Source organism: Hylobates moloch, unplaced genomic scaffold (genome assembly GCF_009828535.3).
Source record: "Hylobates moloch isolate HMO894 unplaced genomic scaffold, HMol_V3 SCAFFOLD_5, whole genome shotgun sequence".
NCBI lineage: Eukaryota > Metazoa > Chordata > Mammalia > Primates > Hylobatidae > Hylobates > Hylobates moloch.
Genome location: NW_026652280.1, coordinates 46029132 through 46056727, shown reverse-complemented (window position 1 = coordinate 46056727; position 27596 = coordinate 46029132). Strand labels below are relative to the sequence as shown.

Below are 27596 nucleotides of genomic sequence, written 5' to 3'. Positions count from 1 at the left end.
TGTTAAGTTGCACGTACATTATTAGTTCTGTATCCGAAGACACTGGCTCTGTACCCTTTCAACAAGGCTCTGAGAGTTCCCCCAGCCAAGCAGAGTCACGGTTAAGGGAGTCCAACAGAGGAGAGTAGTGCGGAGTGTGTGTGAGTGAGTGTGCACGCGTGAGCGCACAGGACAGAGGCGTCGAGGTGCAGGGCAGACTCCTACACAAGTTCCAAAGGCCACCGTGTCCGCGGCTTTCGGCCCGAGCGGGACAGGGGGAAGCGGCTGGAACGGCCTGCACGGAGTGGGCAGTGCCCCGGGAATTTGGGGGCTGGGTTGGAGGGAGAGGGGTCTCGCGAGGGTTTCAGGGCGTGGCTGGAGTAGGGGGCGCGCGGCGAGTGTGCACGGGTGTGCGCGCGCAAGAGGGCGAGTGTGAGCGCGGCGAGTGTGAGCGCGGCGAGTGTGCAGCCGCGTCGCCATTCCCCGTGACGTCAGAGTGTATTGTTGTGAGCGGGGCCGAGCGGAGCATCCCCGGAGCTGTCACCGCGGCGGCCGCGGCGGTGGCGCAGCGCGAGCCCCGCACGAGCGAGCCCGGCCGGCGCCGCCCCCGCCCCTGGCCCGGGCCCGCCGCCGCCGCCGCCGCCGCCGCCCCGCCCCCCGCCCCCCGGCCCGCCCGCCGCGCGCCGCCGCCGTCGCGCGCCCCCACCCACTCCACCCCACCCCCTCGCTCCATCCTCCCACCCGCCGCCGCCGCCGCCGCCGCCGCCGCCCGCGCGCCTCCCCCCGCGGAGCGAGTGCGGGTCACCGGGTCACTGGGTCATTGTCTCCGCTCCCGAACCCCGAGCACCCCGTGGAATCCCCCACGTCATCATCAGAACCATCAATGAGATGCAAACATGAAAGACAAGAGGAAGAAGAAGGACCGCACCTGGGCCGAGGCTGCCCGCCTGGTACGTACCGCCCCCCACCCGCCGCCCGCGCCTCCCGCCGGCCCCGCCGCTCGTCCCGCGCCGTCCGCGGCGGCGGAGACGGCCACTTCCAGCCCGAGCCGCCGCCCGCTCGCCGGGCTCCTGCTCTTTGTTATTCTGCGGGAGTGGGCTCGCCCGGGGGCCCCTGTGTGTGTGCGTGCGCGCGCGGAGGGGCGCAGCGATTCTCTTCGGGAGCCCGGCGTCCGGGACCGCCCGGGACACTTCTCCCCGTACTTCGCTCTCGGGGCTCTGCTGTGCCTTCTCCACGGGTGAATTTCAGAGCGCTCGGCGCGGCTCGACTTCCCTCTCTGCCGCTCCGGAGACCTTTGTGTGGCAATTACCACTCCCTCCCGGCCCCTCCACCCCCCGGAATTTCATCAATAACTCTGTGCACTGTCTGTGTGTATGTTCGGCGTTTGTGAGTTCAAACATTTTACACGTGCATGCACGGTGTGTGTCCGACAAGGACTTGTGGGGCGTGTGCATGTGGGCTAGGTGGTTGCGTGTCTGTGTGCCGTGTCATGTGCATTATGTGTGCACACTGATACGTGCATGTTTTGTGTGGCTCCAGTTCGTTTGTGTTTGTAGGTATTGTGCTCTGCTCGATGTTTGTGTGTACATTCTGTGCACGTGTGTGCAATTTGTGAGTGTGTTTCGGGGTGTGTGTGTGTTTGGCGAAGTTGGGTCAGTGTCATTTGTAGTGGGAGGTTATTAAGAGTGTACAGCTAGGTGTATTTTACTGCTGGCTTCCTGGGCGGTGTTACTTGGCTGCTTTTCCTTTTCTTTAACCTTTCGGAGCTTACGTTTTAATCATCGAAAGAATGTCTCTATAGAAATGCCGGTTGGCAGAGGGGCGTCGGCGTCTTTGGTTTGATGCATGTATATGTGTGGGTTTTTCTTTCTTTCTTTTTTCTCCCCATCTTCTTCTTTTAAAGGACAGCTGTAAAAGGATTTTTCAAAAGGATATTTCTGTACAATGTGTCTCGGGAATGCCAGGCATTACATTTGAAGCTAAGCCTTTCAGGGTTTTGGCTGCATAAATTAAATATTTATTCACCAACTTACTATCTGTTATAAATTGGCCAAAAGAAAGCAGACTGCATGCAGCGGGGGTTTTGGGAGGGGGGAGAAGGACGTGTTATTGGGTTGACTTTGTAAAGATTGTTTTACTGTAACTGTAGTCATTTTGAAAAGCATTTGAGTAACTACATTATGCTCAAGGAGAACATTTGTCAAAAGTAATTATCTGAGTTTGGTTGAAGGGCCTTGCTCTGGTATGTATCTGGATTCTAGCAAAGGGTTTTAGATAATTGGCCCTATTGCCCAGCGAAGAAGTGACAAAGTCCTTTTTAATTGCAATCTAGTTATTGGTAGCTGGAGTGCCCAGGTCGCTTTACTTAATCTCTTAATTTTGTAGTGTTGTATGTTATTTCTCCACTTATCTGTGATTGTGTTAATCGCTAAATCTCTCACTCCGTGGATGAATGGGCAGGTGATAGTGATTCTTTAATGAACTGCATCTGGAAGAGGAAACTTAAGTTGTGGGGAATATGTGAGAAGTAAGCAGTAAGTGTTAAGTAGATGCCAGATTGATGTTATCACTGAGTTTTTTTCTGGAGCATAGTACATTACTTATTGTTTGCTCAGCCATTAATTCAGAATTGTGTGGGGATGTGCAAGGCTTCTGAAAATGCATTATTCAGGTTCCGTGGAGTGGCAATCAAGTACTATCAGAGAGCTTCAGTGTATATTTTAAGCAAGTGAACAATGAGTTGATTTATAAATATTTAAAAATAATGAGTCATGAATTAGCCATATCTGCCTGCAGAGAATTATTTAATAAATAACATTACTCTGATGGAAGTTAAAGCTAGCCATTTGTATTCAATCAGTATATGTTACTATTCTTGAAGTTACTGTGTTTTATTTGATCTAATAATGATATATCTGTATTGATACAATTTGAAAGAGATTTCTAAGTCACAGGTTTTTGTTAAAAGTTGGATTTTCCTCTCGAAAAGTTCATTGATGGAAAAAGACACACTAGGAGTCATCAACACAAAAGAACGCTAGACCAGATGTCTCTATTTTAACCAGACATACTGAACTAGTAGTTATGGTAATTTTTCAATTTGGTTCAAGTTATTTTTCCCCTGGTAGTTGTATAAATGTATATGTGTTCAAAATGTGACAGTTAAAATCAAATACTGAATAAAATTGCAAGAAATCGTACTGGAAATATCATTTTCAGAAATTTGTGATTTATATAAGTGACATCTTAATTCTTATTTTGTAAAGAAAGGAGAAATTGATCCGTTTGGTTAATGGTGATAACTGGTCACCATTAACCAAATTAATATTTGGTTAATTTTCATATTTTCTTTATGATTACGTGAATGCATATGGACTTGAACTCTCTTCTAAACTTGCATGATAAAATATTTTTACTTTTATAATTGATAGTATTTCTTTACACTCAATTAAAAAAAGATATTTTAAGCATTTCTGTGATATAGATACTGTCATTTCGTGTTTCACAATGCTCCTGATGATTTTGCTGTTGTTGTTAGGGACTTTTAGCCTTTTCTTCATCAAATGTTAAATGAGGTTCCTGATTTTAAAAGTAAAGATTCAGATGGATAGAAAATATATAACTCAATATGTGGTTTTTGCAATAAATGAACTAAAGAGAGAGTACTCAAATTAACATTAAGAATGATCTTCCAATTCATGCAGAATATGTTGTATATATCTCTCTTGCTGGAGTGAGTGAGTGTGTGTGTGTGTGTGTGTGTGTGTGTGTGTGAGATTTTCTTGAAAGATAGGACATCAGGGGAGAGGAAATGCAAAATAGATATTTTGAACCATGACCAAAAGCTTATGTGTAAATGTAGCTTTGCCTTCACTTAAAGAAAAATATGTGTGGAAGAAGAATCTTTCTTTCTAGTGTAACTAGGACTTTCCAGGTCACGACAGAATTTCTATTTTCTTTCTTTGTGAGAAAAAGTATATGGTCTCCAAATTTGTAAACTCTTGAGTGGCAACTTTTGGGATTTTGTTTTAGATATAGATGCAGCTATCAAGCTGTATCATTTTCCTCGAAGAAGTATGTAATGCTTATATGTGTTAGGCTTGCTTAGTGTATGAAAGAAGGAATGGTGGTACAATTTGCCTGTGTTTTCAGGAATGCAGTGATTATTAACAGGCTGCCATTTTAAAACAGTAATACCACATCTTTTTTTCCCCTTCTTTTTTCTTCTGCCCTGCATCAGTTGCAGAAATTTCAGCCTTTAGCCTCCTCCCCTCCCCCACAGCCTTCTGCAGTTGTAGTTGTTACTTTGCGCATTGCCATTTAATATGGAGTCTGCTCCCAAACCAGATGCATTTTCATCTGTTTTATCTGCTCTTCTAAGATTGTAGAGTCTCAGAGGATACCACAATCACATGGAAGTATCTTCTGTCTTAATATTTGTAGACCACGATAAGAATAAAAATCAAAACCATAACTCATGTCGAGCTGGGGCTTTGACTTTAATCCTTTTGACTTTTATCTCAAGTCTTCACTCTGTTACTATAAATACAGTTTAAACCATTGTGAAACGATCTTCATGCTTCTTTGTAAAAAATGGGGATTTGACAGGACTTTGTTTTACAGCACTAAGGGGTTTCTTTGTTACTGGCTTAACACAGAACATACTGTTATTTATATATTTATTCTAGGTTAATTCTTTTTTTGACATGCAAAAATATTGCTTTGAGAAGTGCTTTTTGATATCTTCATCACTTTGTTCTATAGGGAATGCTGCTTTTAAGATAATAGTTTAATGTATTAATTTGGTCCCTGAGTTTCCTTTTATTTGTTTTATTCCTTACAATCTTTGTTTAGTCTCAGTGACACCTGAAAATAAATCTTAACTATTTCAATAGCTTTGTGCTTGGTAACGTGGCTGATTTATTTACTTGTAGTTTAGATACATTCACACAGATAATGAACATCAGTTTGTTGGTTGGTTTTTTCGTGTGTGTGTGTGTGTGTGTGTGTGTGTGTTTTCTTGGTAGTTCAAGGTGACCTTTGGCTAAAAATTTTTTAGTGACAAATTCACCTCATTGTTGGAAGAAAACAGGCACATAACCTTTTATGACACAGCAGGGTTACTGAAGGTTTTAAGTAAATTAAAATTTGGTAAATCATATTGTGTTAAAAATTAATCTACACTGTACAAAAGATTCACAGAGATTTCCTTTAATTAATAGAGGAAATATTATGCATTACATTCTAAATAAACTGTTAGGGTTTATTTATGCATTACATTACATTCTAAATAAACTGTTAGGATTTCTGTAAAATAAAGCTGAATGGTATTGGTAGCTGTTAAAATTTTTAAAAAGCAGTTCATAATTGTGTAATTTACTGGTTGCCTTGCCTTTTGTCTTTGTATTTGGGAAATAAATATAATTTTTTAGGAGTGATAAGCATGGTGATAGGGGAGAGGGTGTGTACTGCCTTTGACATTTTCTCACTGTGTTAATGGTACTTTGATTTTAGGTTATAATCAGGTATTCTTAAGAGTTGAAGAATTTTTGACGTGTGATTTGGGTCACCCCAAAGGTACACAAGAGCATAACTGACAATGCAGTTGGATCATGAGCCTGGCTAATACAGTTTTGCAAATGTAGTTTTATTTTTAATCACTAAAATTTCAGTTGGTTTGATTCAGCTGTTTTCTGTGGTCTGCACATAGCATCATTTCTTTATATCTATATCTCATCATCTTTTCTTTCAAACATGGGACCTAAATTTCTGTTTTACAGTTTGAAAGATAAAAAAGAGTTTAACGATCTCTATGCCTATTTAGAAAGAAAATGAGTTTCAAGCTGGATAAAAATGTACTTGAAAGAATGAGTAATGTGAACTCAGACCTGGTGTTTAGGTTGTTAATTTTTTATTTCCTGCCGACATTAAGTTTTTCTATTTTTTTGACAAATTCCTGGGTAACAGATGATTTCTTAGATGCCAGAAATGAACTATTTTCTTGGTGTACTGTGGCTTTTAGACTTGTAGAGTTGTACCTGGAAAGGAATTTCACCACAGAAAAGTTAACTGATAGAGGAATTGAATTCAACATTTAATAATGTAATAATTTTTAAACTTCAATGAAATGCACTGGAAAAGTGAAATATGGCCCCTAAACACTTTGTAGGCTCCTACATATATGATTCAGATACTGTTGAGGATACAAAGATATATCCTTAAGCAGTATAAAGTTTGGTAGAGGAACAAGAAAAAGTGGAGGATGACTGAGCTGACACCATCTGTAGGTGACACATGAATGATCAAGCAGGTGCTCATTTACAGATTTACAGAAGGGAAAAGCTACGTGGTATGTGGTGATTGTGGAATGCTCAATGGATTAGGTGAAACTTGGTTTGGCCTTGAAATATGAGTAAGTTTAAGCAGGTGAAGAGAGAGCATTCTAAGAAGAGAGAACAACACGGACAGAGGTGAAGTGCAGGCAAGAGGATAGGTTCGGGGGGTGATGAGTGGAGGAATCTAGAAATACCAGAAGACTTGGGGGCATAGGCACTGGTACAGAATTGAAAATGTAATTGCGATCAGATTGGGGAGGGATTTAAAGCCATTTTAATATTCAGTGAGTTTTACTATGGGGCTGTTGTAGTTAGGTGGTAATAGGGAATTAAAGACTCACCCCCATTCCCCCCGCACACACAAAGAAGCACAAAACAAAATGACCATCACTTATGTCATAAGTCTTAGGATATATATCTGTACAGTGATGGGGGGTGCACCAGTGGTCTGAGGCTGTTTCTGAATGTTTTCATTACTTGATACTAAAGAATCTGGAAACAAAATTAAATGATACAATTTCATTCTGTCTCATGTCCTTTACCAAATAAGGCAAAGTGAAAAATAAATCAGTAAATTGTATACGTTACATTTGTATAAGACTTACATAGAGCACTCTGTTTGTTCCCTAAAATACCCTCTTGAGATTAGTCAGTAGCTAGGACTATCCCAGTAACTGTCTCCGAGAGTGGTTTAATGATACACCCAATATCATCATCCTGTCTATAAAAGCAAGGCTGGGACAATATATATATGTGTGTCTGTGCATGCACACACATACACATACACATTTTATATTTATATGTGTGTGTATATGTGTGTGTGTGTATGTGTGTCTGTATGTGTATATGTATACATATTTTTTTTCTATGTAACCTGTCATTTTTTAAAAAAACAATACGGGTGTTTAAAGTGATGTGAATTTAATTGATCTGCTGCATGGAAGCGTAGGGAGGGCCCAAGCCTATGTCATACTTATTCCCTGCCTTTTGGGTTGCCTACATATGTATTCTCCCTCAGTCCCTTCCTCTCACTTTCTCTTCCTCCTTCCTTCCCTCTTTTCCTTCTGACATTCTGCTTGAAATTATTATCTTCTTTTACATTTTAAACTTTTCCTTTAAAGCTCATCAGTGGCAGATCCTGGCTCCTTCCTGATAGGGCCAGGAGGAGGGGCATCTGTATACAACCACTTTCAGCTATTTGCCAGCACTGAGTGCCTTGATTGTTCTGCTTTTGTCCCCGCACAGTTGGTAGCTGCCAAAATCTAGCCCTGACGGAAACTTTCCCTGAAGAGCCCTTGGGGAACAAATAGAAACATTATATGATTAGCCACATTGTTTTCATTATTAAACAAATCTACATAAAGGGGTAGCAATTAACAGCTTTATCAATCTGAACTTAGACACCTACCTCTCCTCTTCCCTCAGTATTCCCACTTGAAGTAGTAACAATTAACTGTTGCTGGTTTTAATGTCAGCAACTGACAACACTAAATTGGGAATAGGCACTTCTCCTGGTTGATTGACATATAGCCCTCTGACACATTCTTATGTAGTTTTAAGGCAAATTTATGCCCTGGGGTTAGCGCCAAAGGGCTTGTCAGAACATTGCCTTTAATAGCTGAAATATATAACTTAAGTGACATCCAAGATCTTAGCTTTGGTGAAACTTTTAGAATCTGAGGAATTCTCCAAGGCAGTGCAATTTAGACTCAGTGGACAGGCTTAGGAATTGTAAGATTTTCCTAAATATATGCATGTATAATTTATGATACAATTATTATTGCTTTATTTTGCATATATGTAGCATAAATTAGTCCAGAGAAAACTAGATTATGATTTTTTAAAACAATTGCACAATTGGTATTTTTGGCAAGTACATGTATTCCATTTTTCTTTATGCATCTGTTGATTTAAAAAAAATCAAAGTCAATCATCATAATTATTTATGACTTATGGAGGGGAATAGGATGGACCATCCTTTATTCAGAAGGTGAATGGCATTTCTAAGATACTATTAACCATAATGTATTAGAACCTATTTTAATAAATTTCAGGAAATAGAAACTGAAATTGGATCTTTGGGTTTGTTTTCCAGCTCAGTCATAGAGAGTCATGATACAGTGAGGCTGTTGTTTATTCTTCATTTTTTTAATGTCAAAAATTGCACATACATCAAATCCTTGTTGACATAGCGCCAGAACTAAGTTACTGTCTGGAACATCAGGACTCTTTGTGACCCTCCACTCCCACCACCACCCTAAATGTGCACACAACAAATAAACCCTTATTTTAACAAGTATATATAAGAAAATTGCCTTCCTTTTTTTTTTAAAGTATTATGTCTTCAAAACCTTGCAGTTAGAAATTGTTGTAATATTTTTCTTTTCATTTCTTGTCCCTCTCATTTGTAAATCTTAGAGATTTAATTAATTTTTAAAAATCAGATTTCTTGATAGCTTCATTGTTCTCTTTCCATCACTTTTAGCTCTTTCCTGCTCACTGAAGTGTCCCCTTCTCTCAGTTGCCCCTTTAGTGTTGGTATATTTCAGGATGTTTCCTCCCCCTCCTCTTTATTCTCATTGCCCCACATTTGGCCAGCTTGCCTGGCCCAATGTCAAGTCTTCTCTGATGAGGATGTCAGCCCTGATCTTTCCCCTGAATTTTAGGATTTTGTTAATAATTCCTTTTGTCTGTCTTCATGTATTGTGGATATTTCAAATGAAATTTATCCAGTTCATTTAAACATTTATTGGATACTTTCAACAGTTGTGTCATGCATTGGGCAAAGAAGAATGTGACAGCATTCCTGTCTATTAGGGGGTTACCTATATGTCCCTAAGCACATGGTGTCCAGAGAAAGTGGTAGAGTCTGTCTTCCGAGTATAGCTCACATTTAACTCCTCCTCTATTCATTCACTACATCTTACTTAGTTCTGACCTTCCAAATAATTGTGTCTCTAATCTCTTTTCCAAATCTTACTGAAACTGTAGTTATTTTTCAAGAACAGATATAATTTTACTGAATCATTCCTGTTTAAAACGTTTGTGATTACCTTTAACCGAAAGCACCCCAGGCCGTAAGAAGCCCTTTTCAAAACTGACAACACTGTTTTAAAGTGATAAATTATTGAATTTTCTAATAATATGCAGAATTTAGCATGTTTTATTTGTTATATACCACACAACCCCTGCCATCTTGTGGCAATTTCTACAGCCTTAGATTTATGTTATATTCTTTTAAAACACATCAAACTAGTTATTTTTAACATTAGTTAATTGATTACATTTATCAGCTTATTTAATCAGCTTCTCTGTTCAACTTTCTTATATCACACTCCCTCTTTCTAAATTGCTTTTAACAGCTTTATAATTTTTATGTGAACGTCTTTGGGCAGCAAATATTCTTAGTTTTTGTATGGTGAAATGTTTTTGTTTTGCCTTCACCTTTAAAAATATTTTTTAATTAAAGTTTTTAACTTTGAGATACAAACTCACATGAAGTTGTAAAAGTTAGAAAATAAAAGGATGAATAGATGGTCACATATCTTCTCCCTGTCATTCTTACTCTTTCCTGAAATCCTTCCTATCCTCAAAAAATTGAATCTGAATACAGTCAAGATTGAGTACAAAAATAGCTAAAAGCCACCCTTTTGAAGCATTATCCCCTGAATTTGTGGATTACAATTAAAAAAAAAAAAAAAAGGAGAAACTTAGTAGGAAAAAACAAAAAGATCTCAGATTTCCTTCACCTTTGAATGATAATTTAGCTAGTTATAAAAGTTGGCTGATTATTTTTTATCCTTAGTACTTTGGAAATGTTCATTTGTCATGTCCATGAGTTAAATTGTTCTTCTTAAAGAGGTATAATATACATTTTGTATCTGATAGTTGCTACATGTTCTCTTTATTTTTGAAGTCGTACAGTTTTAACACTCTGTCTTAATGTTTATGGGTGGACTTATCTTTATTCTACTTAGTGTGTGTGTGTGTATATGTACACATGCACGTGTGTGTGTGTGTATATATATATATTTGCTTTAAAATGTGGATCATGCTGTGGTTTATAACCTATTGATTGCATTTTATCACTGTTAGTCTATGAATTATTTGAAGTATTTTAAGATTCCCCTTAACATCTAGCAGATCGTTATCTAGCTTATGGGTTGGGGATGATACAGGAACAATGGGGAAAGGACTCCCTTAATCCTGTACATGATACAGTGATGAATGTATTGGTTTTATTATTCAGAATTATGGACTGCAAGCAACAGAACACAACTCCTCCTGATTTAAGTAGAAAAGGAGCATTTTTTTTTTTTTTGGAGGTCATAAAGTATTTCATATAATCAAAAAGGATCTGGAGAATGAGGCCTGATAAATAGGGATCAATAGAGGCTGGGCAGTAAAAAACACACAGACAAGGTCATGCTTCAAGAATAGCCTAGTTGGAATATTGCTGTAGGCACTAATATCGTCAATAATAGTCACCACCATGACTCCATGCTTATTGCATGAGATACTGCCATTGTTCCCAATGTGTCATGAATAGTCTCGTAATTTGCTGTCTTTGCACCCCATGTTGAAGATTAAAATACACATTCAGGAGAATCAAACTGGCAGACTCTAGGTCCCATATCTGTACCTTAGGTGCTAGAGAGCAATGATAAAGTATATATGGCCCCTTCAACTCCTGTAGTGAAATATCTCTATTTGCATTTTCATAGCAACAATGAAGTCCACAGCATTAAAGCTGAATGCCTTATCTCTTTCCCACTCCCATCAAGTTGTCTCCTCCTTTCTTTCATTTCCCAGTAAAGCCACCACCATTTCCACATTTGTTCAAGCCACAAACCCTCTTGTCAGTGTTATACATTCTTATATTTTTTTCTTATACCCAGTAAATCACTGACTTCTGCCACCTTCATCTTTTTTCTTCTACTCTTCAGATCCTTGTTTTTAAATAGTACAGTTATATATCCATTTCCACTGTCATTTACCTTAATTCAGGCTGTTATATGGGTTATGGAGACCGTGTAGATTAATGATGGTCCTAAGAGTCAGGCAGATTTGAGTTTGAGTCCAAATTCTGCCACTTACTATGTGTTTGACCTTGAGAAAGTTACATAACATCTCTCAATTTTATTTCTATTGTCTAATAAAGGAATAATAATATCTACCTTAAAGAGTGGTTGGAATATTTAAATAAGATAATGTGTGTAGTGTAGTTTTGTGTCTGACATTATAAGATGCCAGTTAATGTTAGTATATGGTAGCTTCCATCTTAGGAAGTTCCTGCAACAACTTTGTAATTTGTTTCACTGACTCTAGACTTGCCTTTACTGAGAATGATTCTTTTTGCATTTATAATCACTTATTTAAAAGTGAAACTGGTTCATGGTACCTGCTTTGAGTCTAAGTACTGTAGGAAATAGACGGCATTACCTTGAAGGAGTGATTGAAGAAAGAGCACGGTAAAAGAAAAGAACAGGATATAGTAAGAGAAAAAAGGCTTGCTCTGACTTTCAAATCAAGATGACTATTGTCTAGTACATTGATTACAAAACAGATTGGAAATGTTTGCAAAGTAAATAATCTCCTTTCTATGTGCTAGTAAACTATTCTTAAACTTAGTGTCATAGCCTCCTTTTAAGAGTATAGGAATTTTATATGATGGAATAACCTTAGTATATCAATCATAATAAAATTATTACTAAAGGACAGTAATTCCTTTATCACTAATAAAAACAGCAATAAGAACTAATAATGATTGGGTACTTATGTGCTTCATGCTGAACTAAACTTGTTATATGCATTATATTGCTTAATCCTATGAGTAAACTTAGGAGACATTTTATAATATTATTCACATTTTTCAAATGAAGAAATTGAGATTTAGAGTGTGTATTAGTTGAGTTTCTCCCGGTTACAAGTGAAACAAATTTAACTCAAATTAGTTTAAGGAAAAAGGCTCACATAGCTGAGAAATCCAGGAATGAACTTCAGTTATAGGTGAGGTGTAGGGACTTAGAGAATGTCGTCAAGGTATTTGCTTTCTATGTGTGTGTGTGTGTGTGTGTGTTTGCTTTGTTTTTTTCTTTCATGGTGTAGGCAGGATTCTATTCAGGTATTGGACAAGATAAGATGGCCACTGGAACCACCTATGTGTGTTGTCCAACCTTAGCCACGACAGCCTAAAGACAATCTCAGTCTCTTTTCCCCTCCCCAGCCCATATCTCTCTTATTTTTTAAATGCCAATGCCAAAGAAGATTTTACTTTATCCTTGCTTGGCTGATATGCCCATTCCTGCACCAACAGCAATGGCCAAGATCAGGTATCATGACTGATTGCTACACAAGGATCATGTAGAGAAGGGGAAAATTAGAAAAAAGCACCAATAAAAGGCATATGGAAAGTATGCTGGAAAAACAAATTATAAATGACATTGCCTTTACTGTACAGATGGTGAATTAACTTGCTTAGCTAGTAAGTTGTGGAGGAATGATTCCAATCTAGGTCTGCCCGACTTTGGACCTTAAGTATTCTAATGTAGGTACTCTTCATTCATTACTTCTGGTATTATTTTTATGATATTTATTTTACACTAAATATATATTAAAGCTCAGGCATCCATTACAGAGAACCTAAATATCTCTTTGGTCTGTTTCTACTGAAACCTACTTTCCTGATTTAGAAGCTAGAAGTTACCATGGATGATTTCTGTTCTATTTTTCCCCACAGACTAGTTTCTTTATGGTTATATAGGAATAGTCTATATATAATATTTATAATATAGTTTGACACAATTTAGGATCCAAGTACTATTTAGATCTTAACACACTAAAATATACATTTCTTCGTGAAGCTTCCAGGTACCTTCTGGATGCAAGTAAATATTTTTATTCACTGTCTAAAATGCCCAAGAAGAACCTTTATTGATCATAATCCTTAGATGATATTAACTTACCAAAGAAAACAAATGTTTCTTCTCCATGGAATGAATCTTCACTCATTTTCTGAACATTGAGATTAGGTCAGCTTCAGATAATGATTCCTTATTTCATGTAGGAATTTATGGACATCACAGTCTTATTGCTGCCATTTTCTGTTTATTCATTTGACAACATTTCTCCTTCCCTAGAGCCAAAATGAATCAAATATAGTGTTTCAGAAAATTTTTTTCTCTCCTCCCTCTTTTTAACACATTTTGCTTAGCTTTGTGGAAATGTATCCCTACCTTTTCAGCTTGGAAAGTGGATGGTTCTGAGAATTAATGTTTTTCATGCTCTGTCCTGGGCAGAGTTGCTACTATGTAAAGAGAATACACATTTAGTCTGGATCCACCAGGATCTTTAGTGAGCGAATGAGAAAAAGAAACATGCTATTAAATATAAACAAAAATATTATCTCATATTCTTATCCTTTCTCAAATTTTTATTTCTTTGTCATTTTTTGATAATGCTCTGTTTACAAATCAAGTTCCAGTAACTAAATAGGAATAGGTGGACTGTCAGCAGGAAAAAGAAAAATGAATACATAAATCTAGATATTGCATTTCCTTTCAATCTTCTAATGACACTACTTTTTTTTTTTTTTCTTTTTTTAAATGAAGTCTCGCTCTGTCGCCCAGGCTGGAGTGCAGTGGCGCGATCTCGGCTCACTGCAAGCTCTGCCTCCTGGGTTCACACCATTCTCTTGCCTCAGCCTCCCTAGTAGCTGGGACTACAGGTGCCCACCACCACGCCTGGCTACTTTTTTGTATTTTTAGTAGAGATGGGGTTTCACCATGTTAGCCAGGATGGTCTCGATCTCCTGACCTCATGATCCACCTGCCTCAGCCTCCCAAAGTGCTGGGATTACAGGCGACGCTACTTACTTTTTTTTTTTTTTGGAATTCACTATTTTCTGAGCTCAGCTTCATAGTAGGAGATGAACTCATGAAAGTTAAACACATTTTTCCTTTGGTTAAAAGCTTTAGTGGAGAATGAAGCCCTTAATCAGGGGAGTCTACCCTCTCCTATCTTTGTATAAAATTTTATCTTTTATCTTCTTGGTGCTAGATGCTAGTGGTAGGCAGTTCAGATGGGGAAAGCAAATCTAAGCACATGAAAGGTATCATCTAGAGAAATGGGTGATGGGGAAACAAATAATAGGACTGTAATAAAACAGTGTTTGGAGTTTTTTCATGTGTGTTTGTACGTACATGTTTATATTAAATAGAATCTACAAAGAAAAGTCTTCTAAGTTATTTAAATAAAAATCTTTCTCTGTCTTTAATACATGAGCAAGTAGATATTACCTTATAAGCATTAGGTTGATGGACAGTTTTTTCATTTTTCCTCCTTAGGGACATGTGGTGGCATCACACTTCTTTGCTGCCTTTTATTAGGCATAACCATTTTTGTTTTGTTACCGCTCACCTGCAGCTTTTAAGGGTCACTATTTTATTCTCTTTATTTCTTTTCTGGTTGTATTGATCGCAGAAGCCAGTGACAAGATGGAATTTCAGTTAACTTGGCTCTTGGCTGGAAATGTTGATGTCAGTGAGAAATAAGCATTTGTTTCAATCTGCTGAGATTTTGGGGTTGATTTTTACTGTTGCATATCTCTGCCTATCCTGACAGAGTCAAACTTTATAAGAAAAACAGGTGTTTTTATTCCAGGCCACCCTTTACTTTTGTTTATGGGGCACTAAAATACATAATTACATGCTTCAGAGATCTGTTAGGAAAACGAGGTTAAGTTCCTTTGTTTTTTCTTCCTTCTCCATTACATTAAATTGATTTGTAAAATCTCCCTTTCCAGTATTTATGTTTTGTTATTTTAAACTTGTAAAACCAGTAAAAAATTTTTCATTACAAGGGAAATCTTTTTGTATTCTGTCTTAAGATAATCTTGTTTATATTTTTGCCTTATAAAATAACTGCCTTTTCTCCCATTTGTCTACTGAGGAGGAAAGTTTTTTAACCAGAGAGAGTAGAACAATCGTTGTTAACAAGGGATTGAATTCCAAGATTGTTGAAAAGATAGAGAAAGGGCACCTGGACATTTTAAATGAGTTCAAGTTCCCAAGTTGAGACAAATTGTGTTTCGCTGAAAAGGTACGGCCAGATTTCCACACCACTGAGAAGGGGAAAGCAGACACTGTAACAATACTTCTTTCTTTCTTCCTTTCTCCCCCTACACCCACTTTTTTTTTTTTTGGCCTAGGGGAGTGCTGGGAGAGAAGTACCCCCACCAGCAGATTATGTTTCCCAGCCTGTCTGTCTCAGAGATTCCAGTCTATGTTTCCCATCCATTGAGGGCTCAGTTACCCTCGGGCTGTTTCCTACCAGTTTCCACTCTTCCTTAGATATCCCATGCAGAAACTCCTGGCAGCTCACAGATTCCCCATTGAGCCCAACCCCTTCATGTAGGAAAAGGGGGAAAAATGAAGAAAACTGGTCTTGAAAGCCCGCCGACTTTCATACCACAAGGAATGTGTTGACCACATGCATCTTAAACCAGATGAGCGATGTTTGTCCAGTCCTTCAACTTACTGATATTCAGCCATATGTGTTTCATGCTGTAAATTAAAACCTCAAAACCAGGAGGTTTTTCCCAATCCTTCTCACAAACAGGGATTAAGTTGTAAATACACAGTCCTTTACATATTAAATTGTAATTTTATTTATGTCATAATTTATCTGCAGGAGACATTGATTTTCACAGCAAATTCCTTTGTCTTTAACATTTTCAGACTATAGGTATGCAGCCACTGAAATATTATTATAGGTGAGGGTATCTCTGAATTGCCAAGGTCACAAAATAAAATCTCCCATCTTTTTGTTTTAATTTCCCATAAAATAATAGATATTTTACATTTATATCCCCTATTACTGGAACACCTACAGATTATCCAGATGTTTGTATTATTATATGTCCTCCATACCTGATGGCAGGCATGGTTATCTTTTAAACCTGAATGCAAGGGTAATTAACAACACTCTCACAACTTTTTCTATAGATAGCTTGCATTGACAAGATGGATTCCTTGTGGGCTTAAATCCTACTGTCTGCAGTTGAGCGAATATAAGAGAACAACATCTGGCCTAATTTATCTTTAGGCAAAATTTAATAATGCTGAATGGCAACCTCTGGGAAAAATCTAAGTAAGACTTGATGTGAGTCCTAATTTAGAGTTGGCTAAAGGTAACTCTTACTTTGTATTTCTTTTTTCAAAGGGATGGGTATTTTGATCACATGAAAGTTAATAATTTTTCTTCCTTCTGTCATCAAAATGTGATATTACAGTATAATGAGCTCCCAACCTGGTTGTAAGCAGAAATCAGCTTGTAAAATCAGGACTAAGGAAGGCTAGGAAGCAACAGGGACTATCTGATTTCATGCAGAATCTTTTGTTGGCAAAGGCAAGTTTTAATATTCCATTGACTTCTCAAAGAAATCCAACCCCTATTTCATACCAACAAATATTGGCTGATTGAAACCAGTCCTGCTTGCTTATAAATATACCTTAATTCCTCTAGCATATAGTTTAAGAAGCAAGACCAGAAATGAGGAGTAAACTGGGGAGGGCTGGAAAACTTGGCTAATATTAAGGTAGTTAGTATATCAAGAAGCATGTAGAAATATTTGCCCTGAATTCATTTAGCATAAATCTTATATATATATATATATATATATAATATGTAAACAATATATATAATATTTATATATAAAAATTATATATAAATATTATATATTTATAAATATATATATATATATATATAAATGGGGTCTCACTATGTTGACCAGGCCGGTCTCTCAAACTCCTGACCTCAAGTGATCCTCCCATCTTGGCCTCCCAAAGTGCTGGGATTACAGGCATGAACCACCATGCCCGGCCTATTTAGCACAAATCTTGATGCAGATATTTTAATTACATCATAATTGAGTATAGTAAATCAGGGTGGGAGTTCTTTGAGTTGGTTTGTGGTATAAACCATTATGGTAAATATTTATGCATGACTCAAATTGGAAACAGGAACACACATTTTGCTTAAGTCTACTGGTCTGTAGAAAGCCTGTGGTCTAAACTCTAAACTCTTAGGATACCTGCTTCATGTTTTTAAAATGTTAGTCCTATTGTTGAAGCCTTGAAATCAGGAATTTCTTCACCTATTACTCATCAGAGTTCTAGGTAAATAACTTTTACCACTAGAATTATTTGTAACTTTGCCCGTGGACTCCCATTGTTGTAAAATGTTTAATTTTTTAGATATTACTTCTGGATGGATCAAGTGCATATTTAACAAAGAAATACACCCTGCTTCTCAGAATTTTTGTTTATTAAGAGTTTGCTTTGCCAGTGATGAGATTTAGGAATTGCTATGTTTCTGTTAATCTAAAGGAAGCAGATAGGTTAGCATCTGACTTAAAAGCATTTATTATATATCCTGTATCTTTTTAAAATATCCTTTGAAAGGAATCAGCTATGGGCTCAATAATTAGTATAATGAACACATTGGTCATGAAACTTTGGTCATCTAACCAATTTAATGAAAAGGAGAATTTATTGGAAGACTCATAAGTTAGAAGCCATTGTGGCAAAATAGGGAGGTTCTAGGTAATACTTGGAAAGTAAGAATGAAAGTAGCTAGGACTCTCCCATCCTCTCTCTGCACAGTATGCTTATTTGCTGAGCCTGGCTCACATGCCTACGAACATAGCTTCCAGCAAATCTCAGGCTCTCCTCACATGGTATCATTACCAGAAAGTAATCAAGATGTGTTTTCTTGAGTTTTAGGGTTGTACATCCTGGAGAAGATTACTGATTGGCTCTCCCTGTGTCCCCAACTCCAGCCATCCCTCCTTCCCATCCTGAATAGGCAGCTCTTCAGGAATTGCTTATTCCTGAAGGAATATGACAGGAATATGTCAGCTTCAGGAATGTAACAGCTTCCATTCAAATCAAAATGAGAAAGGGCATTCTTTGGAAGAAGGAAGTAGGGAATAATAAACTGAGTACGTCAATTCTTTCTTGTCAATTCGTTGTCTTCTTCTTTTTTTTTTTTTTATTAGGCAAGTATTACACACCTACCATGTGCTAGTTACTGGAAATATAGCAGCAAACACATATCAAGATGATAACAATTCCATAGAATCTGAATTATAAAACCACCACTAGAAACAGGGTAGGCAGGGGTCATTTCTATGTAGAGTAGATTAGCATTTTGAATGAATATGAAAGAAGACATATAGCTTAGTTCCTTCCTTTCATTTTAAATCTATTTCTAAGTAAATTAGATGCTTGCCACCCTCCCTTCCCCGACTGTAGTAAGCCAGAGAGTAAATGTCTCCAGCGATGGTAATGGCAAATTTTATTGTATTTCATTTTAGTGTATGTGTGTGCTTGGTAAATATTTGTTAACTGAATGGATTATTGAGGTGGTGGTGGTGTTGTCCATCTATAGTCAGGAGAAAAGAATTACTATTAACTGTGACAAAATAAACATTGTTATTCAACATTTAAGTGGGCAGAATCAAATAATTTCATATAACAAAATCATTTTATACGATTATCTAAAGATATATTTTACAACTAATTTCTTCTGGCGATACATCTGGATGCTGTGTCATTTCAGACTAGTTTGTGGGAATAACATTGAATAATTTTTCTGACTCAGATTGAATGATGAGTAATGTTTGCTTTGGAAAAATTTCAATCTTCCTGTATTTTATTTTCTTCACTATGATTACAGTATAAGGCATATAACTGTTTCTGTTATTGGTTGAGTATTCATATTTGTTTTGTTTTTGAGCTGACCTTCTTTCTCTCTCTGTTTCATTCTTTCATTCATTTACTCATTTTGAGACAGGGTCTGGCTCTGTTACCCAGGCTGGAGTGCAGTGGCATGATCTTGGCTCACTGCAATCTCCACCTTTCAGACTCAAGAGATCCTTCCACCTTAGCCTCCTAAGTAGCTAGGACTAGCACGTGCCACCACGCCTGGCTAATTTTTGTATCTTTTTATAGAGACCAGGGTTTCACCATGTTGACCAGGCTGGTCTCGAACTCCTGAGCTCAAGCAATCTGCCCGCCTTGGCCTCCCAATGTGCTGGGATTACAGACGTGAGCCACTGCGCCTAGCCTTGAGCTGACTTTTAAATCAGCTATTAACAACTATATAACTTATATAATACATGCATAAGTCGTATAAATTACATAATATATAGAGTCTCCAGGGTTACAATTATTAACGCTAATATTTTTATATGGTGGGGATGTGGGTGGGACTTTATGGGTACATGTATATGTACACCACAGACACTGGAATATATGCGTCCTCTCTATGTATTGTTCTTCAACATGTTTATTTTTACTTACCACTTTCTCATGGACATCCTCCCATGTCAGTACATATTTTCTTATTCCTTACCTTATTCTTTCTATTATTTTATGGTATGTATGTACCTTCATTTATTTAACCATCTCCCTCTTAGACTACGTCTCATTATTTTGGAGTCATAATCTCATATAATGTTTCATTGTACATGCAGGATAGGCTGTGGATTTTTGTAAGAAAAATACCTAAAGGTAGGTGAAGTTCAATAAGTGAGACTGCCTGCCTTTTACATTTTAATAGTACTGTTAAGTTACCCTCCAAGTGAGATTTTACCATTTGATACAAGGCAGTGTATTGTGATGGTGAAACACTTGGACAAAGAGGCATGGATTTGAATCCCAGTTCTGCTTCTTACCTGGGAATAACCTGGTATAAGTGAATTAAAAGTGAATTAATGTATTGGTGTCTCAGTTCTCTTATCTACAAAAAGAAAAACCAACCAAAAAACAAACAAACAGAACAAATCTACCTGAGTGATTGTGAAATTAAATGTCTTAACATAAGTTCTTAGAAAAATTCGTAGCTTATTTTGATTACGAAATGCTTTCTAGCATTATGTACTAGCTGCTCTTATTAACACCAGCGTCTTATACGGATTCCCAAGATTTAAAACTTTAGGGTCTTGACTGATTGCTGCTTTTCACGTTATCCTGCAGGGAATGCTGGACATCCCTGTTGTCTGTTTCCATAAGGACAGGGGTTTAGTATTCATATGTAGGCAAAAATATACATTAAGCACCTTAATTTTCATAATATTGTATTAATCCTGCATCTGCAAATATTGTTTTCAGAGTTGTTATATATCTATCTATACTAGTAGTAGTAAAATATAAACCCCAAATTGTTAGAGTATATAATCTTGATTTAATCATATTAGATCTTGGGAAGATGGTCTACTTTAATTATTTCATCTAATATTCTCATTTATATTTTTGTGTTATGTTTAGATTTTTATGGGAGGTTCTATAACAAAACTTATTGTATGTCCCATGTTTGCTTTTACTTAGCCCTTCTTGTAAATATTGTCCATTGCCCCCAGTGCCTCTGTATAAAAATGTCTATGTGAGACACTTCTCTTAGTTTAGAAATAAGAAAGCGTTTATCTGCTCTGACAAACTCATGTTTCTTTCATTCAGCTAATGAGAGTTAACTAATGTCTCCCTCTACATTTTAACTGCCATAAAATTGGGACAATGTTCAAGATCAAAGTCACAGCAACTTTATCATCGGGCATGATTTCTCATTTTTGAAACATTTCACTGGATTAGTCTCTTTTAAACTAGTGCAAGTTTCTTTCAAGGAGATGTGATAAGAAAAGTTACATGAGAGAAGTTATATGGGATAAGAAATGACGACATATGAACCTCGATGACAAGACACTGTAAGAATCTGCAGGTATGACCAGGAAGTGTTGTGAATAACGATGGGAATAATCACAGAGAACAGGAGAGCAGTTGTCCAAAGGCCTGGGTTCAGATCTTCATTCTCCCACTTTCTAGCTGTGTATCACTGGGCAAATTAAATTAACTCCTTTGTATCTTCATTAATTCATCTATCATCTATAAAATGAGGGGGACAATAGGCCCTATGTGATAGAGTTGTTAAAAGTATTAAATGAACTCATATGCATGTTAGAGTAATGCTTAATGCAGAGTAACTGCATTTCAAAAAAGAAGATAAAAATTTTTAATTATAGATTGTTGAGCTTCATCTCAACCTTTAGTAAAATACAAGAGTGTATTGTTAAACAGATGACCGTGAGCATATAGAAGCGGAAGATCATATCCCTGGAAGGCATTATGGATTCTCTAATTCATGTCAAACTAAATTAATTTATTTTTGATAGAATTATTAGACTTATACATCAGGAAGATGCATATGTTAGAGCTAAATTTCAGCCAGTCATTTGATATGTCTGTTTATTGTAAAACTCATTCATAAGTGGACACTTATAAACTGGGTGGTAGTATAATTAAATGAATTTGTAGTGGATTGAACATGTATAGATAAAGTATATAGATTGAGTAATCGGTATCAGTCTGAAAAGAGATCCCAGTGGCAGCCACAACAGTTTGTTTTCCATTGCTTTGTTTAGCTCTGTCATGAATAACTTGGAGGAATACATCAAAATCATGCTTGTCAAATAGGTGGCCAATAAAATAAGGGAAACCCAGCAATTGGAAAACAATGGGGATTACAAAAGAACTTTGTAAGCTTGAGAAAATAACGTGTAACTAAAAGATAAAATTTACTTGAGATCACAGTGTCCTTTTTTGCAGCAGGTTTTTTTGGGGCATGTAGAAATCCAGTGGAGGAGATTTCTGGGATGAATTTAGCTGTTACTTTCAATAGTCAGCTATTTGGCACTAATAAGATTTCAGAGCCTAAATAACTTGATTTAAACAAACACTAGTGCATTAAAACAAAGATATGCTTATGTCTGGCAAGTTTGGAAAACACACCACAGAGCTGTGCGTGCAATTTCAGAAGCAAATATTGAAAGATTCGGAACTTTTAGTTGAGTGACAATGTGAGGTGGCTGCTGAAAAAGAGCACGTGTCATATTAGGTTAATGTAGTTACTGCAGATAGAAAAAAATGATTTCCCCATATTCTATTTGGATCAAGCTGCAGTTAAAATAGTTATCAATTTTTTAGCTCATTTATTTTAATGAGTATAATTCTTAAATGTATTTTAAAAGCGACACTGGAAAACTCAAGAATGTTCAGAGAAGGATGATTTGGCTGATTGTGTTTGCAAACTATTTTATATGAAGATTGATGAAGAAACTAAGGATCTATTAGTCTGGAAACAAAGGGAGACTTGGTCTGAATACTGTTTAAAAATATGTGGCAACATATTTTGTGTATAACTTATTGAATCCCATAATTGTAAACTTATATAACACAATTGCCTTTTGACTTTACATGATAAAACAGTGTTTGTAATTTAACATTAAATAATTATTGTTATAATCAAAGGCAAAAACTAGGATTACTTGATGGAAATGAAAGCATAATGTTTACTTGAAATACTGAAAAAACTTTTTTTAATAGTTACTAAGCTCTTAAGAGAATAGACTGCAAATTTCTGTAGTAGGAAGATTTCCCCATTTTTTGTTAAGAGAAGTTTTACATATCATTATTTAAACAATTATTTTCTTACTTTTTCTTAGAACATTGTGTAAATTCTGAGTGTCTGCCACTTTGTTTTCTTTCTGTGTGAAAAAGGAATGCGAAGCGTTTTAGATGATTAGAAACTTACTGAGATCCAAAAAATTTGCCAAAATCCTGCAGGAAATTCGAATTCATTTCTCAATTGCTTAGAATTTCATCTGCAAATTCAGGGAATGACCACTTTGTTTGAAACTCCAAAAATCATTTCTTTCAGCTGTGCTCAGGTTTTATGACCCTGGGCAACTGAAGTATGTTGCTATAAAACAGAATTTCCTTCTCATGAATATTCTATGATACCATATATCATAATTGCTTGAAAGTTTCAGTATATGTTGTTGGAAGTAAGTTGTTACTGTTGATATTCTATATTTCTGATTTGTAACAAGCATAACAAGATAATTGGTCCTTTAGTATGCTCTTCTTCCTGGTCATCTGAACAGTATCTAAAAGCATGCCATGAGGAAACCAGGCACAGTATGGTGCAGGCTTTCCTGTGCCTCATTGGTGGAATACGTTTGGAATTGGCCAGGCAAGGAGGGATGAGAATATGTGGCTAGTCTGATTTGTAGTAACTAGTGAAGTTTACTTAGGAAATCTCAGAGAGACCACATTTAATTCCTGTGATTTTCTGGTAGCTCTCTTCTTTGTATTGAAAAAAATCTGTGTTTCTAGGCTGTGTTCAAAGGGGCCAGCTTTTTTTTTCAGCCAATAATATTAGCTACTGTTTATTAACACTCATTGCTGTAGGCAGTCATTTGGTTCATTGGAATAATAAGTGCTTTATATTCATTATCTCATTTAGTCCTCACAATATTTTTGTGAGTAAGGAAGAGAAGAAATTATGACTCAGAGATTTCTGATGTCTTATCTAACATCAGACAGCTAGTGAGTAGGGGTTCCTGGTTCATCTGATTCCAGAGCTCACAACCTTCATTATTATTCCATAAAAAGTTCCAAATATAGAATGACTCAAAACATTTCCCCAAATTAACTTGGTCTTTGTTTATTGGAGCCTATTTAGTAGTGCTACAATCTGGAGATATAGATGTGAATGAGGACCAAGGCCCGGGATTATATGAGGCTTACAGTGAGCAGGAAAAATATTATTAAACAAGATAACACTAATAAATGACAATTTTGACAGTTGCTATACCAAGGGAATGTATAGTGTAAACCATTATCTGAGAATTTAAGTAAATATCTGATTTTTTATATATACATATATGTATGTATATGTATATGTGTATATATATACACATATACATATACATACATATATGTATATATATATGTAGTTTGTTTGTTTTGAGACAGGGTGTTGCACTGTCATCCAGGCTGGAGTGCAATGTTGCAATCACTGTTCACTGCAGCCTCAATTTCCTAGGCTGAAGCAATCCTTCTGCCTCAGCCTACCAAGTAGCTGGGACTATAGGCACACACCACTATGCCTTGCTTATTGTTATTTATTTATTTTTATTTTTTTAGAGACAGGGTCTCGCTATGTTGCCCAGGTTAGTCTCGAACTCCTGGGCTCAAACGATCTGCATACCTGAGCCCCCCAAATTGTTGAGATTACAGGCATGAGCCACCACGTCTGGGATGATTGTTCTTAAGTGTGAAATTGCTGAACTGGGGTTTGTGAGAGCGATGATACCTTGACTTATGATAACCTAACTAATGCCTGATTATCTGAGGTGGAAGGGTTTCATCCAGAAACTATTCTCCCCTGCCGTTCTGTGGAAAAATTGTCTTCCATGAAACCGGTCCCTGGTGCCAAAAAGGTAGGGGACTGCTATACAATAGCATATAATTTTAGCACAAAGTACATTTAAATAGAATAGAAAATTGTTAGTATCATCTTTAACCCTTCATCCAGCAGCCACATATGCTGGGAGTGAATAACAACCTAATTGAGCTGTGAATACTGGGCATTTGCTGAGGTGCTGTCACTTTTGATGTAATTTATTTTCTCATCTGAAGGCTATCAGTAATCCAAGTTCATGTTTCATCAAAATGACATGGACTTTTGACGTTTTCAAGAATAGTAGAAATAGGGAATGTTAAATATATTAATTCTAAGTCTTTTGTAATAATGGAAAGCCCCCAGAGAGGACTTAGCACATAGGAGTTGTCTAATAAATATTAGCTGCTCTTATTATACTTAAACATTGTCATCAGCATCATAATGCATACAGGTCCTGTTCATCTACTCACTAGCTTTATGGCCTTGAGCCAATTCAGCTTTGTACATCTCAGAATGTTAATAATACTTCTCTATGCATCTCACTGAGTTGTTTTTAGGATAAAATAAAATAATATATATCGTGTGAAGCAAGTGAAATAAAATATGTTGTATAAAAGTCGTCTGTAATTGTAAAGAGGTATATAATGGTTTATTGTTGTTATAACCCCAAAATCGTTTGCCTTGGACATGAGGCCCTAAACATCTAAACGCTTTAATGAACTGCCAGTATTGATTAAGGGAAGATGACACATTAATGTTAGAAAAAGGGAGAAAGCCTGGTCACTGATACACACTTAGAATTCTACAAATGTAAACATCTATCATTGAAATGGTACTTAAATGGTAGGGATTATTTTTTATTTTGCCGTCAAATAAGTAAGCTCTCTCAGAAAGTTTTATTTAGGGCAGAAGGGCCAAAATTTTAACCTTTAAATGAACACTGGTCTAATGTGTTTATCTTAGAGATACTTAGAATGAGTTTTCTCTTTGAGAGACACCAAGGAATTCTTGAGTAAGCCTTAATATGCTTGAGCCAGTGTTCCTGGACTAGAAAGGTACTTAAGGACCAAAACCTAACACATAGAAAATTGCATTCTTAACTTGGCCCTAAATGATTTGGCAAATCGTCTCTCTCTTTCCTTTAATTATATTGCTGGTATTACAGGTCCTTTTTCGCATTTTTTTCTCCCTATACTAGGACGTGTAGAAGTCTAGGTGAGGAAATTTCTGGAATGAGACTATCTTGCCTCAAAACCGTATGAATGTATATGTCTTTGAGATAGGCCCTGATAGAGTTAGTTAGATAAGAAGGTGGAATGTAATGGTATATTTGCCAGCTCTGTACGTCTTTTTACCTCCTGTGAAAAATAGATCCACCACTAGGAAGGCAGCTGGTTGTGTGTACGCTTTGTGCACCAGCCGTGGAGAGTCCCGTTTGTGGAGACAATGTTGAATTTGAAACCTTTCCTGGAGCAGAAGTGAAGAAAAAAGAAAGTAGCTGGGAAATGAAAAGACTTCAGTATATGAGAGATGCAAGACATCTCAGAGATTGAGTGAAGTAAGATCACAAATATAGTTTTAACACAAGAGAACAATTTGTTTTACAAAGAAAGAAAGGACATTTTATGTAAAGATTGAGCACTGTGACAGAATCTGATTTGTGAAGAGACAATGATATGTGGCCAGTGGTTTGTAATTACAATCTTCCTGGCAGTGCTAGTTCCAATAATTCTAGCTACAGGTATTCTTAGCGAAACTCAGCAGTTTTAGGGGACTGTTTTTGAGGAAATGAATTGTAAAGTGCTCAAACTTTCAGGAAAAATTTTTTTGAAATGGACTAAGAAAGATTAGTTGTTAGCCAATATAAATAATGTAGGAAAGATAAATAAAGCATACAGCTATTATAAAGGAGAAGCAATTCATAATATTTGTAGAAAACATGATTGTATACTCTGTGCTATTAAAACTAATAACTCAATTAACTTCATATAGATAATAATTACCCTGATTTAGTGGCTTTTATATGTATTAGCAATAGAATGTGGGAATATTACATGAAAAAAGTATATTCAAAGTTGCAACTGAAAATATAAAATAATAGCTTATTACAGGTTACAAAATAAATCTGAAGTGGAATGATGTATAAAATTCCTCAGAATTTAATTAGATGTTTCGTTGAATTCCAATCTCAATTTCATCTGGAAAAAATAAAGTGAATAATTAGAAACTTAAGAAGGAGTAATGAGAGCAGTGTCCTGTTCAGAGAGTGAAATATAATATTACAGCAATTAAAACAGTGTAGTGTTGGCTCAGCAATTCATGGAAAGATCAGTGGGACCTAGTGGGACCCCTGGACAAAGCCCCCCAAGGACAGCGTTATGCAGTTTCTTCTGGAGACTCTTAAAATTCCCAGAAGTGCTGTTAGCCATTAGAGGGAGTAAGTGTGGGGGTCTGAGCTCTCTCATCTCCAGCTCAACATGAACAGCTCTACATTTGTGTGTTTTATATATTGGGTTCCCACATTTATATTTAGGTTTCACATTTTGAGAAGTTTTTATTGCCCTACTACTAACATATGGTAGAGGATGCCTCACTAGCCAGTGTGTGGCATATGAAACAAATTATGTTGGGGAAATGAGGCTTACTATGGGGAGGAGGGGGCAGATGTTAATATTTCACCTTAGCAAAAAATATAAATTCCAGATGAATTAAAAAAGAAGTACTTGAAAGAAATGCTTGTAGGTATTTGCATGCTCTCTGGATAAAAGGAATTTCCAAACATTAAAGTAGTAGAAGTTAATGGAAAAGCCTGATGAATAGTTGCTTGTGTAACAATAAATAAAACAGATCTCCCGCCAAAACATCCAAAACGTAAGCAACAACAAGACCAGGTAGTGCCTTATGGTCAAGAGATTGTTCGGGCAATGGACAGTTAGTCTAAGGTTTGGGTCTGGTAGCTTAAGATGCCTTTGTGCTCTG

At 36.9% G+C, this 27596-nt stretch overlaps 1 protein-coding gene across 3 annotated transcripts in view; it reads left to right on the top strand.

Moving 5' to 3' along the window:
- The first annotated feature begins 751 nt into the window (after window positions 1–751).
- Window positions 752–27596, top strand: part of ASXL3 (ASXL transcriptional regulator 3) — a 178013-nt gene continuing 151168 nt past the window's right edge. For all 3 annotated transcript variants that reach the window (XM_058438505.1, XM_058438506.1, XM_058438500.1), the window contains exon 1: window positions 752–929. Coding sequence is in view for 1 of the 3 variants with exons in the window: in XM_058438506.1 (XP_058294489.1) it covers window positions 876–929 (54 nt within the window). In the remaining 2 variants the exon portion in view is untranslated. The remainder of the gene's footprint in view (window positions 930–27596) is intronic.